The 18,497-nt window shown below is 40.4% G+C and overlaps 1 protein-coding gene across 2 annotated transcripts; it reads right to left on the reverse strand.

Moving 5' to 3' along the window:
• Positions 1-2,296: 2,296 nt before the first annotated feature.
• LOC116823496 (histamine H3 receptor-like) lies at positions 2,297-8,542 on the reverse strand. Of its 2 annotated transcripts, none has more exons than XM_032778086.2 (3): positions 8,021-8,542; positions 7,512-7,678; positions 2,297-4,497 (listed from the first exon to the last, which is right to left on the reverse strand). In XM_032778086.2, exons 1-3 carry the CDS (start codon positions 8,286-8,288, stop codon positions 3,610-3,612), a joined length of 1,323 nt encoding a protein of 440 aa, XP_032633977.1. In that variant the 5' UTR covers positions 8,289-8,542; the 3' UTR covers positions 2,297-3,609. The 2 variants fall into 2 exon arrangements, with proteins under 2 accessions (XP_032633977.1, XP_074929915.1); XM_075073814.1 differs by having other exon boundaries at positions 8,025-8,296.
• Between the last annotated feature and the right edge of the window lie 9,955 nt (positions 8,543-18,497).

Genomic DNA, 18,497 nt, shown 5'->3' on the forward strand with positions numbered 1-18,497 from the left:
ATGGGGAGAGTGTACACTGGTGTTCCAATGAATGCAGATGACAGGATTATAAAATGGCTACCTAATATCAGAATTCAGCCAAGAAACACTACCACACATTTATTATCAACATATGGCTGAAATTGTATATATTTTTTAGTTTAGAGAATGCCTATTGTGAGATCTGTCATACAATAAAATACCCCACTAGAAAGCCTTCAGCCAAAACACCCCATCTATTAAGGGGTGAGGAAAATAAAAGTAGGTGGAGGAGGCTTACAAAACTGGTTACTGGGCCAGCTGCTAAAGTCAGTCTGTGTAAGAAACTGGTGGTCTCATTCTGCAAGGGAATTCCATTAAAATATCTGTCGTCTACCTGGTCCTAACTCAATTTAAGGACTAACAGTCAACCCCAGCACCTACCAAAAACTGTTTTATTAGCCTTGTACAAATAGCAGCAGTAGACCCATGTGGGCAATGAGTATAGAAGTCTGTGTTGACATGCTGATGCTGGTGGGAGAACACCTAGAAATCTCTGGTGATCCAGGCAACTGGTTCGATACTGCAGATTCTGTGCTATGGTGAGGAGTGTCTTTATTAAATGTATAATAAACTCTGGAAAGGATACCTTATGCTATGCCTCAATATCTGCAAGAGCTGCACTGATTACAAGTCATCAGTTGTGCCCTCTGTGGAAAAGTTTACTTTTTGGCATCTTTTGGTCTTCCAAGAAGTCTGTCTACAAACTATTATGCTAGAAAGGTGTGAACATTGCTTCTATCTGTAGCTCTAGCGAATCGCTATTCTAAAACATTTAGAGAGTCATCTTTTTATAGTAAGAGTTTGTGGTGGTGGTGTGGAGCTAAGAAATAAGCACCGCCTGTTGTTTTATAGTACAGACCCCCTGTCCTGCTCATAGGAGTCCTAAAGGCCCATCTGCTACATCTTCATGAAGCATATCCAAGGGAGAGCACAATTAACAAAGTCTTGGGAGTAGGTTCATTTTACCATATCAGCTTCTGTCTCCTAAGGAACCATGTATGCTGAAGCCAGGCTGCTGCTATAAGTATTAAGTAAGTACGCTATTTTAAGATTTAGACAATTCATTTACAGTAAACTTATTTTTTAATGGAAGTTTTTACAAAGTAACAGATTTCAAAAATAGTGGTTCACAGTCTGCATATAATACAAGATGGGTCATAACAGCTGATTAACATGTATGTCTGCTATGGTGATGGACAAATATGAATAGTGCTGTTCACCAACTGTGTTTTTTCTTTTTTTTTCCAGTTTGTCAGTGGGGCAGTAGTTGCAAAACAACACAGAGGAAGCTCATGGGGGAACATTCACCTGCAAGCTAAGAAACTGCACCTTTCATGAGTTCCACTGCTCAGATCAGTGTGCTTGAAGTGTAGATGATGTGCTTTTTGGCATTCAGTGTGTCCAGCAAGATTTGACTCTCCCTGTTGAGATCGGGAAGAAAGATGAGAGAACTGAAGAGGTAAAAAGCCAAATACTGCTTTCACCTCTCAAATTAACGCAGACACACCTGAACACAGCAGAACCACTGCAGTATCTTTCTGGTGGGAGCATGCTGTGGATCTGTCTTCAGTGGGTGCTTCTTGCATTTCACTGCACAGATAGGTTTAGGAGGGCAAGAGTAGTGGGACTGATACTTCATAGGCCTGGAAGGGAATCCCCTGCTCTCATGGCAGGACAAAGTATTATCTAGATGAGCTACGCAACTATCTCACTGGTTATGGAGTGGTTATTCTCTCTCCCCTACCTGTCTCAGTGCACAGCGTAGCTGTTTTCTAGGGACAGGATTTGCTCCAAATAACATAAGTGCTTGACTGGTAGTGTATCCCTTATGAATATGTGAGAAAGGGGGAGATTCTTTTCAATGTCTTTCTGTCCTATTGCCCTCTCCTAAGCCCTGCCAGGGTAGAGACTCTGGGGAGAACAGTCTTCGCTGGATGAGATGAGGGTGGACTTGAGTAAAAGACTAGTAAGGATTTGTATTGGGCCTAATGTATCAATATTTTCACTTAACAGTAACTTTCTGATGGGCCACTGGATACTGTATTTAAAAAAGGTAAAACATTTTGAAAGATTCAGACTGGATGTTTGTATTTTTTTACTTTGTTTTATTTTGGGGTGTTTCCCTGGATTTTCACTGACTGTGTCTGATCTGGCTGTATATAATTAGGCTTTGAAAGACTTGAGTGTTTTTAAAAATTAATTTCAACCAATATCTGTCTACGAATATTTTCATTGACTTAAAATGTTCCAGTAGCAGGAAATCAATTTTAGTCTAGTCTAATATTGATTTTTATTTGAGACAATGATTGTGGATAGTGAGATTCATAAAAACATTTAGTATCACCTTAAGCACTGTTCATAGATTTAAAGAGATGCCTTTAGGCTAAATATATACAGTTATGCTACCACACATAATTGGAGCACGTTTATATTTCTCTGCAACTTTGACCCTAATGCCCATTGACATTATGCTGGACTCTGTACTAACACACTGCTAACAAGAGTAATAGAAAAACTAAAATTAGACTCTTAGCCCACATTTTTCTTCCTTCTATTAATCTCTTCTCTCAATAGCCCAATAATAAGCCACATCAACATTCATATTTAGAGTAGTACTCATTTCTATATATATCCATCCAGTGTTTAACTGTTAAACCTTCCCCTTACTTACCAGATGCATTTTATTCATTCGCGATCGTTCTATCTTCACTTAGTTTTAACTCTGTTTTATAGATATACATAGGTAGGCTGCTGTTTTTTAGGTATGGCATTATACACAAGCAAGGGTACGATGGTGTGCTATTCTATATAAGAACACACACAGATACTTGGGCCTGTATCCGAAACTCGCTTAAGCCAAGGGAGATTCAATTAGCTTTAGTGAATTTTGAACTAGGTCCTTAACGTAGCGTTGTTTATGATGTATATACAGTAATTTGGTGCAATATTGCTTACACATTGATAAATCCACACATAGCTTATGTTTTCTTAAACTTTCTCTGTACATTTTGGTTATTTTAATGGAGGGATAAATCAGTGGATGGATAAAAATACTGTAAATCTAATCAGTTTCTTCCTTCTGAAAAATACATCTTTTCAAACTAAACTCTATTTTAACTTACTTCAATTTTTGCAGTATTTTTACTTTCTGTACTCTGTATTTTTGTGGCCTGCAAATGTTGTCTACACTTTATCATTGCAAAGTAATTAAAGGGAATTTTATCAGGTTACAGATCATATTAAGAAAAATCCTATTCTGTTAACACCTGAAATTAAAGGTGAAAGACTTTGCAAACTTTACTTTTTTTCATAGGAATGCTGTTTGCCTTTTTGCATGTCATTCTGCTTTGAATGAAAACAAACTAGCTAGGGCCACTTTCTGGTTGTGATGCATTAGCATTGCACTGTTACAAATAAATCAGAGAGAGATTTATATTTGAATTAATCTTAAATTCTCCTAAGCCTACCATGACTTAAAGTAACCAGGGGTAGTCCTAATTCACAGACCTAAACCAAAGCAGCGCCAGTAGGTTCCTTTTAGAAGCAAGTAGTGTTTCTACATAACATTCTTGTTTTCCTTATACTTTTTTACATAAAAATGTGGGGATGAATTTTAGCCTTACCAGGACACAGCAGTTTTATAAAAGCTTTTCTGAAGCTCATGTGGCACAGTGGGTATAAAACAGGGTTAATGGCTGAGTTCAGCCACAGAAGCCAAAATGAAGTCTCATAGAGAGAATGATGCACACATTGCCCATGACAAGCTGCTCTAATGATCATCAGAAGTGTATAAGGAGCCCAACACAAACCAAACACACAGACAATAATTGCTAAAGACTTGGCTACTCGTTTGTCCCGGGAAAGTCTAACTCTGTTTGCCATACTGTTGGCAATGTCTGTTCTTCTTGTGGTGGTGCAAACATTTTCTATAGCTTTATAAAAACTACCCCTGGGTTGTTTGGTCTCAACATCCACCTGTAAGGGTGGTAAATCTTGACCAACATTAAAATCTAGGGACTGGTTATCAAGTTTACATAGGCTGAGCCTTGAACCGCAGGGTCTAGTAGGTGAAAGGCTACTAGCTCTCCTTTTCTTAGCTCTCTGTCTGTCAGGTTTTACGAAAAATACTACATGCTCTCTTTTTTTCCCTTGGAAACTTGTTTCACAGTCCTCTTGACCAGGTGCTAGGTTTTCATTTCTCATGGGAGTGCGCTTCTTGATGTTGATGTAAATGCTTAAGTTAAAGTATGTAACGCTAATGAAAGGTGTAAAGAATTCAATAGTGGAAGCAATCATTAGGAAATACCAATTGTAGAAAAATTCAGCATAGCACTCTCCTTCAGGAAGAATAGTTTTTTGAGCAATATACTCCCAACTGATGATGGCTGGTCCATAGAGAAGAAAAGCTGCAATCCATACGATTATCATCTTTGATACTGCATTTCTAGTCATCCCCTTCTGAGCTCTGTAACTCACCTAAGCAATGAAAAAAGTTACAAATTATGTTCATGCTCCCCAGAACAATCCAATAACCTATAACTATGTTAAGGATTCCTGTTTTATTTTGATGTTTGCTGGGCACACTTAGAGTGTTTAGCAAGAAAAGCTTTCATTTTTGTAACAAACCAAAGCCATTCCTACAATTCCCTTTACAACACCCACCATTTAATAAAATAGGCACCCTTCTAGCTGCTTGATTGTCTATGTTCTGTGGACAAAGAATTGCACCTTGCATCATTCTTAAGAACTGTGGACTGCACAGAACATGAATTCTTGAGGAAAGGATCCTACCTCTAGCCCCCGGCCTCCCAGTCAGAGGTCACACGTGTTTTGTTGTAGTAGCTATGAAGCCTGCTTGTGGGATATTGTGGGGGTATATTTTTCGTAGTTTTTATATTTTCTCCTGTGGGATTAGTTAAGTAACTTAAATTACATTTCCAAGTGATGTTGAGTTTACAGAACACCTCCGCAAACGCTTATTAACTGTAGGAAAGGCTGTCATGTTTAAATTTGGTATGACAGGCTATGATTACTAAAAAATGTTAGGTCCCCACCTGTTTTTCTCTCTGACTTGTAATAAACAGTAGATATTGATATTCAATATTTTAGGAAATCTTACTGCTTCCCAAACAATCAGAAAGAAAAGCAATGACATGAAGGATAAAAGGAAAACTGCCATGCAAAAAGGTGCAAGCTATTTCTGCAAAATGACTGCTCTCACTCCACAATGTGTATTTGAATGAACACCCAAATATTGAGAGAAGTGGGGGCTATAGCAGTGGTCACGGGTATGGGGGGAAAAAGAGGCAGAAACCTGAATTGTAATCCGATGTTGGTCCTTGACTTGCTATAACATGAGGGAGATGGAACTTCCCTGCTTCACATGCTTGTTGCGGCCTTTAATTAGTATTTGTCATGTCTTGCGCAGCCAACTACATCTGCTTGTGAATGTGACTATACCTCTCTGCGTTTGTTCTAACCTAGCCTCTAGGCAACTAATCTGTGTCCCTCTGTGAACTGTTAAAATTCAGGTTTCAGAGCAGCAGCTGTGTTAGTCTGTATCCACAAAAAGAACAGGAGTACTTGTGGGACCTTTTAAAGACTAATAAATTTATTTGATCATAAGCTTTCATGGGCTACAGCCCACTTCAGTGGGTGCATACAGTAAGAAGATACAGGGGCGGCTCTAGGGGTTTTGCTGCCCGAAGCATGGTGGGCAGGCAGGCATGCTTCCGAAGCCACAGGACCAGCGGACCCTCCGCAGGCACGCCTGCGGGAGGTCCACTGAAGCCGCCGGATTAGCGAACCCTCCGCAGGCAAGCTGCTGGAGGCAGCCTGCCTGCTGCCCTTGCGGTGCCGGCAGAGCGCTCCCCGTGGCTTGGCGCCTCAAGCAAGTGCTTGGCATGCTGGGACCTGGAGCCGCCCCTGGGAAGATAGATATGGATATACACAGAGAACATGAAATAATAGGTGTTACCGTACACATAAGGAGCGTGATCAGTTAAGGTGAGCTATTACACCACTCTATACCAGAAACCTACTGCCCGCTATACTTACCTACATGCCTGTAGCTTTCCTCCAGACCACACCACTCGATCCATTGTCTACAGCCAAGCTGTATGATACTATTGCATTTGCTCCAACTCCTCAGACAGAGACAAACACCTACAGGATCTCTGTCAAGAGTTGTTACAATACCCACCTGTTGAAGTGAAGAAACAACAGATTGACAGAGCCAGAGGAGTACCTAAAAGTCACCTACTACAGGACAGGCCCAGCAAAGAAAATAACAGAATGCCACTAGTTGTCACCTTCAGCCCCCACCTAAAATCTCCCCAGTACATCAAGGATCTATAACCTATCTTGAAGGATGATCCATCACTCTCACAGATCGTGGGCGACAGGCCTGTCCTTGCTTACAGATAGCCCCCATACCTGAAGCAAATACTCACCAGCAATCACACAACAGAAACACTAACCTAGGAACCTATCCTTGCAACACAACCTGTTGCCAACTCTGTCCATATATCTACTCAGAGGATACTATCATAGGACCTAATCACATCCGCCATACTATGAGAGGCTTGTTCACTTGCACATCTACCAATGTGATATATGCCATCATGTGCCAGCAATACCCCTCTGCCATGTACATTGGCCAAACCAGACAGTCTCTATGTAAAAGAATAAATGGACACAAATCAGACATCAAGAATTATAACATTCAAAAACCAGTTGGAGAACACTTCAACCTCTCTGGTCACTCAATTATAGATCTAATATTTGCAATATTACAACCAAAAAACCTTCAAAACTAGACTCCAAGGAGAGACTGCTGAATTGGAATTAATTTGCAAATTGGACACCATTAAATTAATCTTGAATTACACAAAGTACAACTGTTTCCCTATACTTATTCTCCCCTTCCCACAAGTTCCTCACCTCTTGTCAATTGCTGGAAATGGGCCATTTTCATTACCACTACATAAGAGTTCTTTTTCTCTCCTACTGATAATAGTGCACCTTAACTGATCACTCTTCTTACAGTGTGTATGGTAATAGCACCCATTGTTTCATGTTCTCTGTCTATATATCTTCCTACAGTATTTTCCACTGCATGCGTCTGATGAAGTGGGCTGTAGTCCAGGAAAGCTTATGCTCAAATAAATGTGTTGGTTTGTAAAGTGCCACACCTACTCCTCTTCTTTTTGTTAAAATTCAGTTCCTCCTAAATTGAAGACTCAAACCAACTCAGTCTAAGCCTTGCTGTGTTTTGCTAAGGTAGCATTCAGTTCCCGTGAGCCGACTGGCGCATGGTTAGCAAGCAGGGGTAAGGCAGACCGTGCTGACTAGCGGAGGCAGTGACAGCCTCAAAACCCACATTCTCCTTTGCCTTTATTAGCGGTCCGGCCTTATCCCTTTTAACCCAGGAGTCACCCCTTAACCTCCAGGCATGGCCGCGGCTCAGGTGGAAGGGCTCTGTCCCTTACCGCTTTGGTAACCGAAATGAATCTGTCGAAGCTGATCAGGACGATGTTGAAGACGGAGGCGGTGCACACCAGGTAATCCACCACCAGCCACAGCTTGCACAAGCCCTTGCCCAACTTCCACTCGCCCGTCAGCACGTAGGGGATGTAGAGCGGGATGCAGAAGCCGCCTGCGGACAAAGACCTCAGCACCGCCCGACGCCACCTGGCCCCGGCTCCGTGTACTCCTGATTTAACACATCTGGCACTTCCAGCGGCTGGTGGCTGAGCCCCGGCGTGCAGCCTGGGTCCCCATCCCCTTGGGAAAGGGGGGGTGTCTGCACTCGCCCTGCCCCCCGGGAGTTAGCGGGAGGGAATTAACCTGTCCCAGCCCCAGCTGGCACAGCGCTGCCCCGGCTGCAGCGCGCAGGGACTGGCTCTCTGCGCGCTCAGCATCCCCTGGGGTCCCAGCGCCCCTAGCCGCCCCAGCCAGCCCCCGTGCCCGGCTCCCGGCCCGCGGGGGCAGCACTCACCCACCAGCAGGTCGGCGAGGGCCAGGTTGAGGAAGAAGAAGTTGCCCTGCGTGCGGAGGCTGCGGTCCACCACGAAGGCCAGGATGACCAGCGCGTTGCCCAGCACGGTGGCCACCACCAGCAGCCCCATGAGCGCGGCCAGCAGCACCGAGAGGCCGGCGGAGAACTGGCCGCGGTGCTGAAGCAGCTGCCCAGCGCCGGCCGCGCACGCGTTGCCCAGCGCCGCCGGGCGGCTGGAGAGGTTGAGCCAGGGCAGGTCTCCGGGCATGGCCGCTGCGCTGGGGATCAGGTACGCGCCATCCCTGCCAGTCCCGCGGCGGGGCTGGGGAGCGCCCGGGAAGCCGCTGGCTCGGAAGGCGAGTCGCGCTCTGGAGCCTCAGCGCGAGCTGGCGGAGCAACTCCAGGGTAGGCAGCGGCGGGGGCGAGGGGCGCGAGCGGGGCGCTGAGGAGAGCAGCCCCGCCGGGGGGTTCCCGCCCGCAGGGAGGGCGCTCAGCCTGAGGCGGGCTGTCAGTGCCCTAGATGGTACAAACAGCTTCATATCCTGCCCCCCCTGCGTTTGTTCCACGCCTTAGCCAGCCAGGGGCCGCCCACGAGTGAGTTTAGCGCACAGGTGCTCAGGGCTTCCTAAAGTCGGAATAAATCTGTTAGTCTTTAAGGTGCCACCGAACTCCTTGTTGTTTTTGTGGCTACAGACTAACAGCTACCCCCTGATACTATGAGTAAGGTAGTTTTGATAGTGATTATTACCTGATGTTGGGCCTGGCTGCCTCCTGTTTTCATTAAACCCAATGGGACTTTTCCATAGGCTTCAGTATGCAATATGATAATTTCTGCTGATTATGCTATAGAGCATGAAATACATGGAGCCAGCACACAGATACAAAGAAGAGAAAACAAGACGCTCAGTCATAAGGAAAAGATAAAAACATTTTGGTGTTCTTTCATAAATAATTGCTATATTCTTCAGCTCATCATACATACCTTGATTTTCACATAGTGCAGATAGATCAGTGCACATTTCAAGTAGGTTCTGTAGTGTACAACCTGCTGTCAGATTTTTGAGATTCTCACTGGTTTCCACTGGTTATTCACCTCTTGATTCTGCTTTAGTACTAACAGTGTAAAGAGACATGGTGTCCACAACTATTAAAGATTTTACCCCATTTTTCGCTCTGTGTAGAGTTTTTTTTAAGACCCCAGTAATGCTCCCTGAAGCCTTCAGGCTCTGCTAAGAACAAATGCTAGATGGGCAGCATGCTCAGAATGGCAGATTTTGCTAATGCAGATTTCAAACACTTTCTCTTTTTCCTATAAATTGAAAGTGAGTCTCTTATATGTAGTGAGTCACTTTCCCTGTTACAGATGCATGCTGATATTTTCTTAATAATAATCAATTGTTGAGAAATCAGCTTTGTTTTATTCTGGAACATATGCTGCCAGTCCTGTGGGGAGAGCCTTCCAACTGGGATGTGCTAAGAAGCATGGCAAAGAGAGGAGAAAGAGAGAGGAAGTACAGAATTTTTCTAAATTGTTTGGGAGCCGACTGGATTGTGGATTCCTGAGACTAAGACCCAGAAATAAATTCGGTCTAATCCCTGAAGCAAAAGTTCTACTTTAGTAGAACTGGTTGAAAAATAACAACTTTATTTAAAAAAAAATTTTAAAAAATTCAAGGCATTTTCATTCTTCAGGTCATGAATTTTGCAAAATTTTCCATTAATTTTTTTGATTGTTTTCATTTTTGAAAATCACAAAGACTATTTTTTGCTCACTCCTCTGATTGCTTTTGAGACACAGAGCTGCCTGAACCATGCTCTTTCCTGATGACTCTAGTGTATTTGGGTATGTGGGTGATTGTCACTATAGTAGCTACAGTACAGAATGTGTTTTCCCACTACAGTCTGCTGACACTTTCCACAGAATGGGCTAAATTCAACCCTCAGTTACACCTGTTAACCTCAAATGAGGAACTGACAGATGGCAGAATCTTGCTGTGTGTTCTGTTGGTCCAATAAATGCAGATCTCACATGAGATGAATAATATAAAACCGATATCTGCGAAGCCTCATGTGCATCAATAGTATAGGTATGGACAATTTAAAACATGTTTTAAGCACAATTCCTCTCTTATGTTACTAATAATACCTTGGATTACTAGCTTGCCACCCAGGGGAAATTGACTAGAATGGTCTACTTTGACCATTGACGAGATAGTCTACTTTGGAATAAAAATGATTTTATTTCAGAATACTTTTTCCACTTTGGAAGCATCCTCATTATTTAGTAATAGAATAGTATCTACATGGGGAGCTATTCTGGTCAATTTCTCTATGTTCACAAGTGCTATTAAACCTGAACAATTTTTTAAAAAAATGCAATCTACTTTTTACGCTTTCTGTTGTTTATTTAGTTCTTGTGTTTTGGTCTGCTTGCAAATCAAAATAGGTTTTAGTGACACATGAGATGGATTCTCACAGCCATCTGAATGGCGAGAGCATTAAGGTCTTTTGGGAAAACGGGAAACAAATTAATGTGTATTCTATTTTAATTGCTTCATGTTTACATTGTAGTAACATTTTCCTGTTTATGTTGTTTTATTGTACATTGTAATTGCAAAAGTATACTGATTGTTTCTGCACTTACTGAATTATTAGAGACCGGTGAGTACTGAAATATTAAGCTATTTAGCTGTCTGCAATGTTTATTTCTTTTAATATAGTTGGTCTCAAGTCCCCAACGTTATACAATTAAAATTAAAGGGTAAACATCATTTAACACAGTTCAAATTCAGAAACAAAGGCTTTCAGGCAGCCTACAATAGAATACAGCCTTCAGACTAATGCAGTACAATATAACATACAACTATAATTAACAGCTCACAATAAACTCAAGTCCAGATTTTCAAAAGTGCTCAGGACCCAGATGCTGCCATTGTCCTACAGTTCTCAGTTAGAGCTTTTGGGTGCTGAACTCTTTTTGAAAACCAGGCCCTCTCAATATAATGAACACATATAAAATAGAGTCCACTATTGGAAATGAGCTAAATAAACAATAAAAGAGAGAGCCCAGGGGAACAGATGTATCCAGCAATTTGCTGTGAAATTTATTTATTTCATTTTCAAATGAACACCAAAGACACCTATGCAAAGTTCTAGGTATCTTAACATGAATTAATCACACAATAAGTACAATTAAATTAAACTAAACTTCAAAAGCATTAAAACCTGTTCTACAGGAACTTGACAGCCAGCCACTTAACCATTACCCATCTAGCTAGGCCAGATCTACACGACGCGCGAAAATCGATTTTAGATACGCAATTTCAGCTACGAGAATAGCGTAGCTGAAATCGATTATCTAAAATCGATCTACTCACCCGTCTTCACCGCGTGGGATCGATGTGCGCGGCTCGCCATGTCGATTCCGGAACTCCGTTGGTTTTGGTGGAGTTCCGGAATCGATGTAAGCACGCTCAGGGATCGATATATCACGTCTAGATGAGACGCGATATATCGATCCCCGAGCAATCGATTGTAATGCGCCGATATGGCGCGTTGTATAGACGTGGCCTAGGAAGCAAAACCTGAGCCTATTAAACTGGTGGTTTTTGCAGCAAACCCTGAAAGTTGCCAAATTTGGGCTATTTCCAAAGTCTCTAGAGTTCCAGGTTTTAAAAAAAAAATCTAGACTCTCTTGAATCAATTGGAAAGTGAGTCCCAGAGTGGAGGGTTCTTCTAATCTTTCTCGCAAATAGTTTATGAGGCCACTATATTCATGATATTCCTTAGGAAGTTATTGCCACTAAAAGGCATCAATCCCATGTGGGACTGGTGTTACAGCTGTGGCCAGTCTATGCTGGTTGACTTTACAGCTGGGTGAAAGCTGCAAAATATCTGCATGAGTAATCATTCAAACTTTTAAATGCATCCACTTTGACAGAGTTTGTTGGCCTTTTGTGATTGTTTTCTGTGAATGACTTAGTGAATGAGTTCACTAGTAGGAGCATTCACTGATGGAAGCACATTTTATGTGACTATTGTAGAATATTTGCAGGACAGGAATTCTGAATTTGTAATCACAAACACTTACATTTAATCTGATCACCACTTAGTGAGAGACGCACCATGTAAGTTACATAGCCAGTTTGAATTTCAAGTGGTTACCACAATCAGCTCTTTGCAAATGAGCTACACCCAAGAATAATTTGCAGAAATTATTCAGTAACTAATTTTGAATAACATGTACTTTTGAGAATCACAGTCTGTTCAGAAGCAACTAGCAAAAAGAAAAAGGAGACATTTGTCAAATTATTAATGCAAATTTTATGCCCTATTTCAGAAATGACTTGACATCTCAAGGGCAAAAACATAATACGAACATCATTATTTAGCATCAGCTATTGATTATTCGGTCTAATCAAAGGATTCTAAATACAGGTATCTGAAGCAGTACAAATGCAAAACATCTCTAATTGGGATTGACTGACATGGTGATCAAAACTCTGGATGTGACCAAAGCCATGCCTACACTAGGCCTCCTATTGGTGATAGCACTGAGATATAACTGATGGTATTTTTTGTAAAATTCCTTAGAGTAGATATAGTCACAGTGCAGAAAGTCTTTTCTCATATAAAGGCAACTTTTCAGTTGTAGCATATTATTGCAAAAAGGGTTTGCTTATTAATAGCCCCCTTTCAGATTGCGCAGACAGATGCTAGCTTCTCATCTCTGAGTGACAAGAGTTCAATACTTGAGAGAGAAAGTATTTTCTTTGTCAGTGGCAAACAGAACATATTTTTGGGCTGCTTGAGAGAATATATACATAGATTTATCAATTAAATAAATGAAAAGCTTTTATTAGATAGCTCTGGTCTTAATTAAATGAGTAGGGGAAATTGAATTCTATCATACTCGTTTCCTACTATTTTTCTCCACTTTGACAAATCAGTGTTTCACTTCCACATGTATTCAGGCGTTTTTGTTTGATTTCTCCCATCATCTCCAGACAAATAGCATGATTCCTTTTAATTTAATGTTATTGCTCTCACTCTCCTGGGTAGGGAAGCAGAACCTCTCTGATCTGTGCTACTAGCAAGGAGACCCAGTACAGGTTATTGAATCTTACCATTTAATGAGCATGCAAATGCACAATTTTAAAAAAACAATTCTGTATTGAACAAATGTACAGTAGAACCTCAGTAATCTGCAAACTAGTGAGAGTTGGGAGTGGGCAGCAACACAAGCACCACTGGCTAGTTACAAGTTTCCTCCTAGCCCAGTTACAGGGCATTTCTAAAGTCAGGGGTGGGGTAAAGAGGTGACATCGTACTTCTTCATGTACCTTTAGACACAACAAATCCTGCATCTTGGCAGGGGGTTAGCCTAGATGGCCCTTGCAGTCCCTTCTAATCCTATGATTCTAAGTATTCTAACTAGCAGAACTGACAATATAGTACCAGCAAACCAGGAATTCCAGCATTCATATATAATTCTGAAATACCTCCTTTCATGCTGCGCTGGTATTCTCCAGAAATGAGCTAGAAGCTCATTCTGGTTTCCACATCTTTACTTTTCCCAAACCAGCAAGTTGTTTTTCCACACAGAGCTGCTCATGAACAGATATTTTAATATGCTACCTCCGCCAACTTCACTGAAAATTCACCTTCTGTGTCTGTAGCATCAAGAGTTGGATTTTCATAGCCTTTCTAGCTTTAAGAAGTAATAGGAGATGTTCTTTCTCTTCAGACCTATATGTTCCAAAGCTGTCCGTGGATATTGTTTGCTGGAGCCTTGACTCCTAGTACCGATACCTTGATGTGCTCACATTTGCTTGTTTTTTTTGGCAGGTTAATGCATATGTCCATATGTTAGATTGGCACTATGCTAATTTCAGATGACTATGAGTGCATTGCCAGCACAAGATGGCTTTAGAGGAGTTAGAGAGAGGACTTGTGGAATGTTGGCATTCTGAAATGAGATCCTCTTTTTGTAAAGCAAGGGCCCAATTAGCTTTATCCATGCTTTATTGCAAGGCAGATTCATAACTATTATACCATTAACACATGCTTTTAGCCTGCATTTTTAGTTTCTCAATCCACCTTTATGTTGGATGAAGAAAGAAAGGCATATGCATCCAGGGATCTTCATAAGCCTCTGTAATTTCACTCTTTTCATTTCAAACCTGTCCTAAGAGCCCATGTTAAATGCTCTCAGGCATGCCAGGCATCTATCAATCACCTCACTTAATGCTTCAATGCAGTGCACGCTTGCTGTGCTATGTACAACCATTTTCACCTACTTCCTTTCCTACCACCCCTTGAAATTGATAGTTGATAATACCCAAGTTGATAGACTGTAATTACAGTTGTGTGGAGGTCAATGTTACATTGCAATTACACCTTAAAATAGCTGACACCTCTTATTTGGGTGTTGCTGTTTGTTGTTCTTTTTGAAATAGTGGGATGGTGTTTCTTCTGCATCTGCTATTATGTGGGGGATGTTTCCCATTTTGGATTATAAGTTTAGTTATATTGTGTTATGCAGAGCTGTGTGGGAACTGGAATTTCCATTTTGTGGGAAATTCCACAATTTCAAAATTTGTCATCATTCCAAATCAGAACAAAATCAAAGAATTTTATTTATAAATGCAGTTCGACTTAACTTGAAATAATGTGACAAAGCACTAGCTAGTGCTTCAGATCTCCCTCTGCCATGTTGTAAAATGAGACAGCATGCTAGTTCTATTTACCTTTATTATTTTTGTTTGCAGTTGGAAGGCTCAAGGGTTTATTACGGTTTGGGCTTTCACCATTACATGAAACAGGGAGGAAGGTGAGTAGTGCCAGGTTAGGAGGGTAAAAACTTTATGTGATGCTTTATAGAGCTGACAAAAATGCATTTATCACATTGGCAAGGGGGGATAAAAGAGAATATTAGAAAAACTAGGACATAAAAGAGTTCTAAGCATAAATCTTTGAATTCAGACAGTACTATGTTCTACAATGAGTAATACATACGCAGAATAAATTACAATGAGAAATGGCAGTGAGGAAGCTGTATTTAGGTTAGAGAGGTATGGTTCATGTTCGAGGAAGTTTTAGGGCTAGGACAGGATTTTGTTCTAGAAATATCAACAAATGTCACAGTATGAGATCTGGCTAAGGTGAAAACAGGGTACTCCCCACCATGTTCCAGCATAGACATCAGAGTTATATAAATATGAGACACTAAAATTAAAAGGCACAGAAGACAATCAAGCAAAAGGACATAGCAGTCCACTGTAAATGTAAACAAGTACAGGCTCTGACATCAATCCCTCCCACACCAAATCCCAAATATGTCTCATGATGATAAAGTAGTTACAGTCCTGTCGGAACAAAACTGCTGTATGTCTGTCTATGAATTCACAGGAACAGTCCATGATCAACTACGCAGGGCTGGAAACTGTTTTTAGGACTCTAGTTACTGTCAAAATCAAGTTAGAATTATCTCTCTCAATTTAATTTACCTGTCAGTTTTCTTCCACACAGAGATATCAATAGGATGAAAAGGTGAAATGAAGAGAGGCATTTTTTTCACACAAGGAAAATCAACACATTTTGGGAGACTAAATCATTGCTCTGATTCATTAGACTATAGCTGGCATACTAACTAGAGAGAAAAAAACAACAAAAGAAATAGGCAACATTTGTTGTATCTGCTTCTCTAGCAAGTTAGACGTGTTTCAACTCAAATTCGTAAACAGCAAGAAGAAAGCTATCAGGAAACATTATATCAAGACAAAAAAGAAAGAAATGAAGAAAGGAGGATTATTAGAGGCTTGTGGTTCTCATGGGGGCAGAGACAAATGACCATGTGAACAGTGGAGCCTTGGGGAAATGTCTGTGCATCAGATCTGGGTGAATTATTAATTGTGAATATTTATCTGGACAATTATGGCATTTGTTGTTGAACAATATTTAACCCATTATCTATTCATCTCTACTGTGAATTATGTTGGGACAAAAATTTTAATTTTCTGTATGTCTTTGTAGAGAGGTTGAATTATGCCTTTCAAACTATAGGATGTAAAAGGGCAGTCTCCCATGATGATTGGCAGGTATTATGTAAAAGGTCCAGCTTTCTTCTCTTTCTGATGTTCTGCTCCTCTTTAATGTTTATATTGCAGCCAATGGAGCTATGCAACTTGCACCATCTGAGGGTCTCCTCTCAATTCCAGTCTGTATAACTTTGGTTATGGATTGTTTCTGTTTGAAAGCAGTTTGCACAATGTTCCTTATGATATGCGTTGTTTTTTAGTGAAAAAAAAATCACATATGTTCTACACATAGGTGTATTGAGGCAGAGAACAGTGAAATAAGTTGGCAGAGGGCATGCATCAAGTCAGTGACACAGCAAGATGGAAACCAAGCGCTGTGATTCACAGCCTCTGTTTAGAACATGAGACCAAACTTTCTTTCATTTCAGAGCTGGAGGAAAACTTTAAGTGAAAGAGTCTGATTTTCAGAAAGTTGATGCCCAAAGTCATTATATGTGCATGTTGGGCATTTGCACATACAAAAGTATCTATGTATGTTTGTTGCAGTAGGTAATTGCTCCAAATTACTGATGGTAGAACCCAAAACCTTATAATGTTAATATTTTATCAGTTGAAAATACAGTAAACGGGAATTGAATAAATATTGACACACATGGTTGTTGAAACAAATATGTCTGACCTAGCCCAAGAAAACACCTGTTACTTACTCCAAATGTCAGTGATGATAGGGAAAGAACTTTTAAACCGTGGAATATCTTGGAGTACTAGTGGGTTAATTTTTGCATTCAGCAGATCTCATAAGTCTAAAATGATTTACTTTTTCAGTCTAAACTGATGAACATATTAATTTTAAGTTAAATTAAGAAAATCTTTGTAATCTTTTGATTTATATTGATACTGCAGCTCAATGTCTCTTTATTTTCTCTCTTTAAAGCAGAATAGACCTAGGATCCATAACACATCACAGGAAAACCTGCTCAGAATTATAAAAAGATGAAAATATAAGAACAAATATAATTAGTCCATTGTACAAGAGAAACAAAAGATCAGCAGTATGCTCACATTCATACCTGCTAATGAAATGCATACAGGAAGCATTCATAGCTATAAATCAACAGCTTATGACAATTTATAACCTGAAGATTTCCATTGACTGGTGTATTTTGAATCTGACCCTAATTTCAAACATGTTTGCAAAGTCTATAAAGCTTGCTTTTAACTAATTCCAGAGGAAACATTAAAGCACAGAAGTAGGCACCAGGAGACCTGTGCTCTGTTCTTGGCTCTGCCCAAGACAGGGAATCTTGGGCAAATCACTCAGCTGTTCATGTCTGTTTCCCATTACTTGACAGTGTGTTTACACTTGATGGGCACTTGGAGATTCTCAGATGAAAACCTTTTATAGAAGCCAAAGTATTGTTATAATTGATTTGTGTTAGAGAGGTTCATAAATACAATGCCAGCAGAATTATAGAGTTCAAATCCATTTTCTGTTAGTTGCCTGGACTATTGTGTTTACTACTATCACCCACCACATTTTGAGATATACTCAGATTCGTGTGCATTGATTGAAGCATGCAGTTCCTATTTGCATCAGTGGGAGCTAGGCAAATAATAATGCTACATTAATATGAAACTATACTCCTTAATCTTTCTTTTAAAAAAAAACTCTCTTGTTTAATTCTTTTTTTAAAAGCCAATGGGACTGCTCAAGTGCTTAAACTTCTGAACCACTTAAGTGCTTTGCTGGGTCAGTGCCATCATCCATGTCCTGGACTCCAGGTCACAGATATTAATATCACTAGTTTTGCATGTAAGATTTGTGAATATGAGCAAGCCTAGTTAGATGTTTAAATTTGTAACAAAACCCCAAACCGGTCAAATATTGTATATTGGCACAATTATTTCCTATGGCTTTATTGGAGACATGGCTAAGAAAACACATTTCAAATAACATGGCACATTTATTTTGACAGTATCCTTTCAATATCCAATATGCTTTAATTTATATTTCAAAAGCTATAATAGACATTTATCGATCCGAACACTATGAAAACAAGCAATATTTTAACACAATATTCATTTAAAGTGATAACACAATGAAGAGTGGGTAAAATTTAAATACACCTCTACCTCAGTATAACTCTGTTCTTGGAAGCCAAAAAATCTTACCGCGTTATAAGTGAGACCATGTTATATCGAACTTGCTTTGATCCACCAGATTGCGCAGCCCCGCCCCCCTCGGAGCACTGCTTTACCACTTTATATCCGAATTCGTGTTACATCGGGCCACGTTATATCAAGGTAGAGGTGTGTTGTTATGGCAGGTTTCACCAGGTAATGCTGTTATTCATTGTCTTCCAAGTTCTTTTTCTTAGCATTCAGGCAAGTTTTGACTCTTGGAAAGATATGCTGTGTTGTTGTTAGTTTTGGGTTAC

The sequence above is a fragment of the Chelonoidis abingdonii genome, chromosome 19 (assembly GCF_003597395.2).
Source record: "Chelonoidis abingdonii isolate Lonesome George chromosome 19, CheloAbing_2.0, whole genome shotgun sequence".
NCBI classification, from domain to species: Eukaryota; Metazoa; Chordata; order Testudines; family Testudinidae; genus Chelonoidis; species Chelonoidis abingdonii.

What these genes read in the sequence shown, in the direction of transcription:
- LOC116823496 (XM_032778086.2), bottom strand. Translation starts at nt 8,288, where the DNA reads ATGCCCGGAGACCTGCCCTGGCTCAACCTCTCCAGCCGCCCGGCGGCG. An exon ending in CCTCGCCGACCTGCTGGTGG is followed by an intron (nt 7,679 to 8,020) that starts GTGAGTGCTGCC and finishes CTTTGTCCGCAG; the next exon opens with GCGGCTTCTGCATCCCGCTC. An exon ending in TCATTTCGGTTACCAAAGCG is followed by an intron (nt 4,498 to 7,511) that starts GTAAGGGACAGA and finishes TTCATTGCTTAG; the next exon opens with GTGAGTTACAGAGCTCAGAA.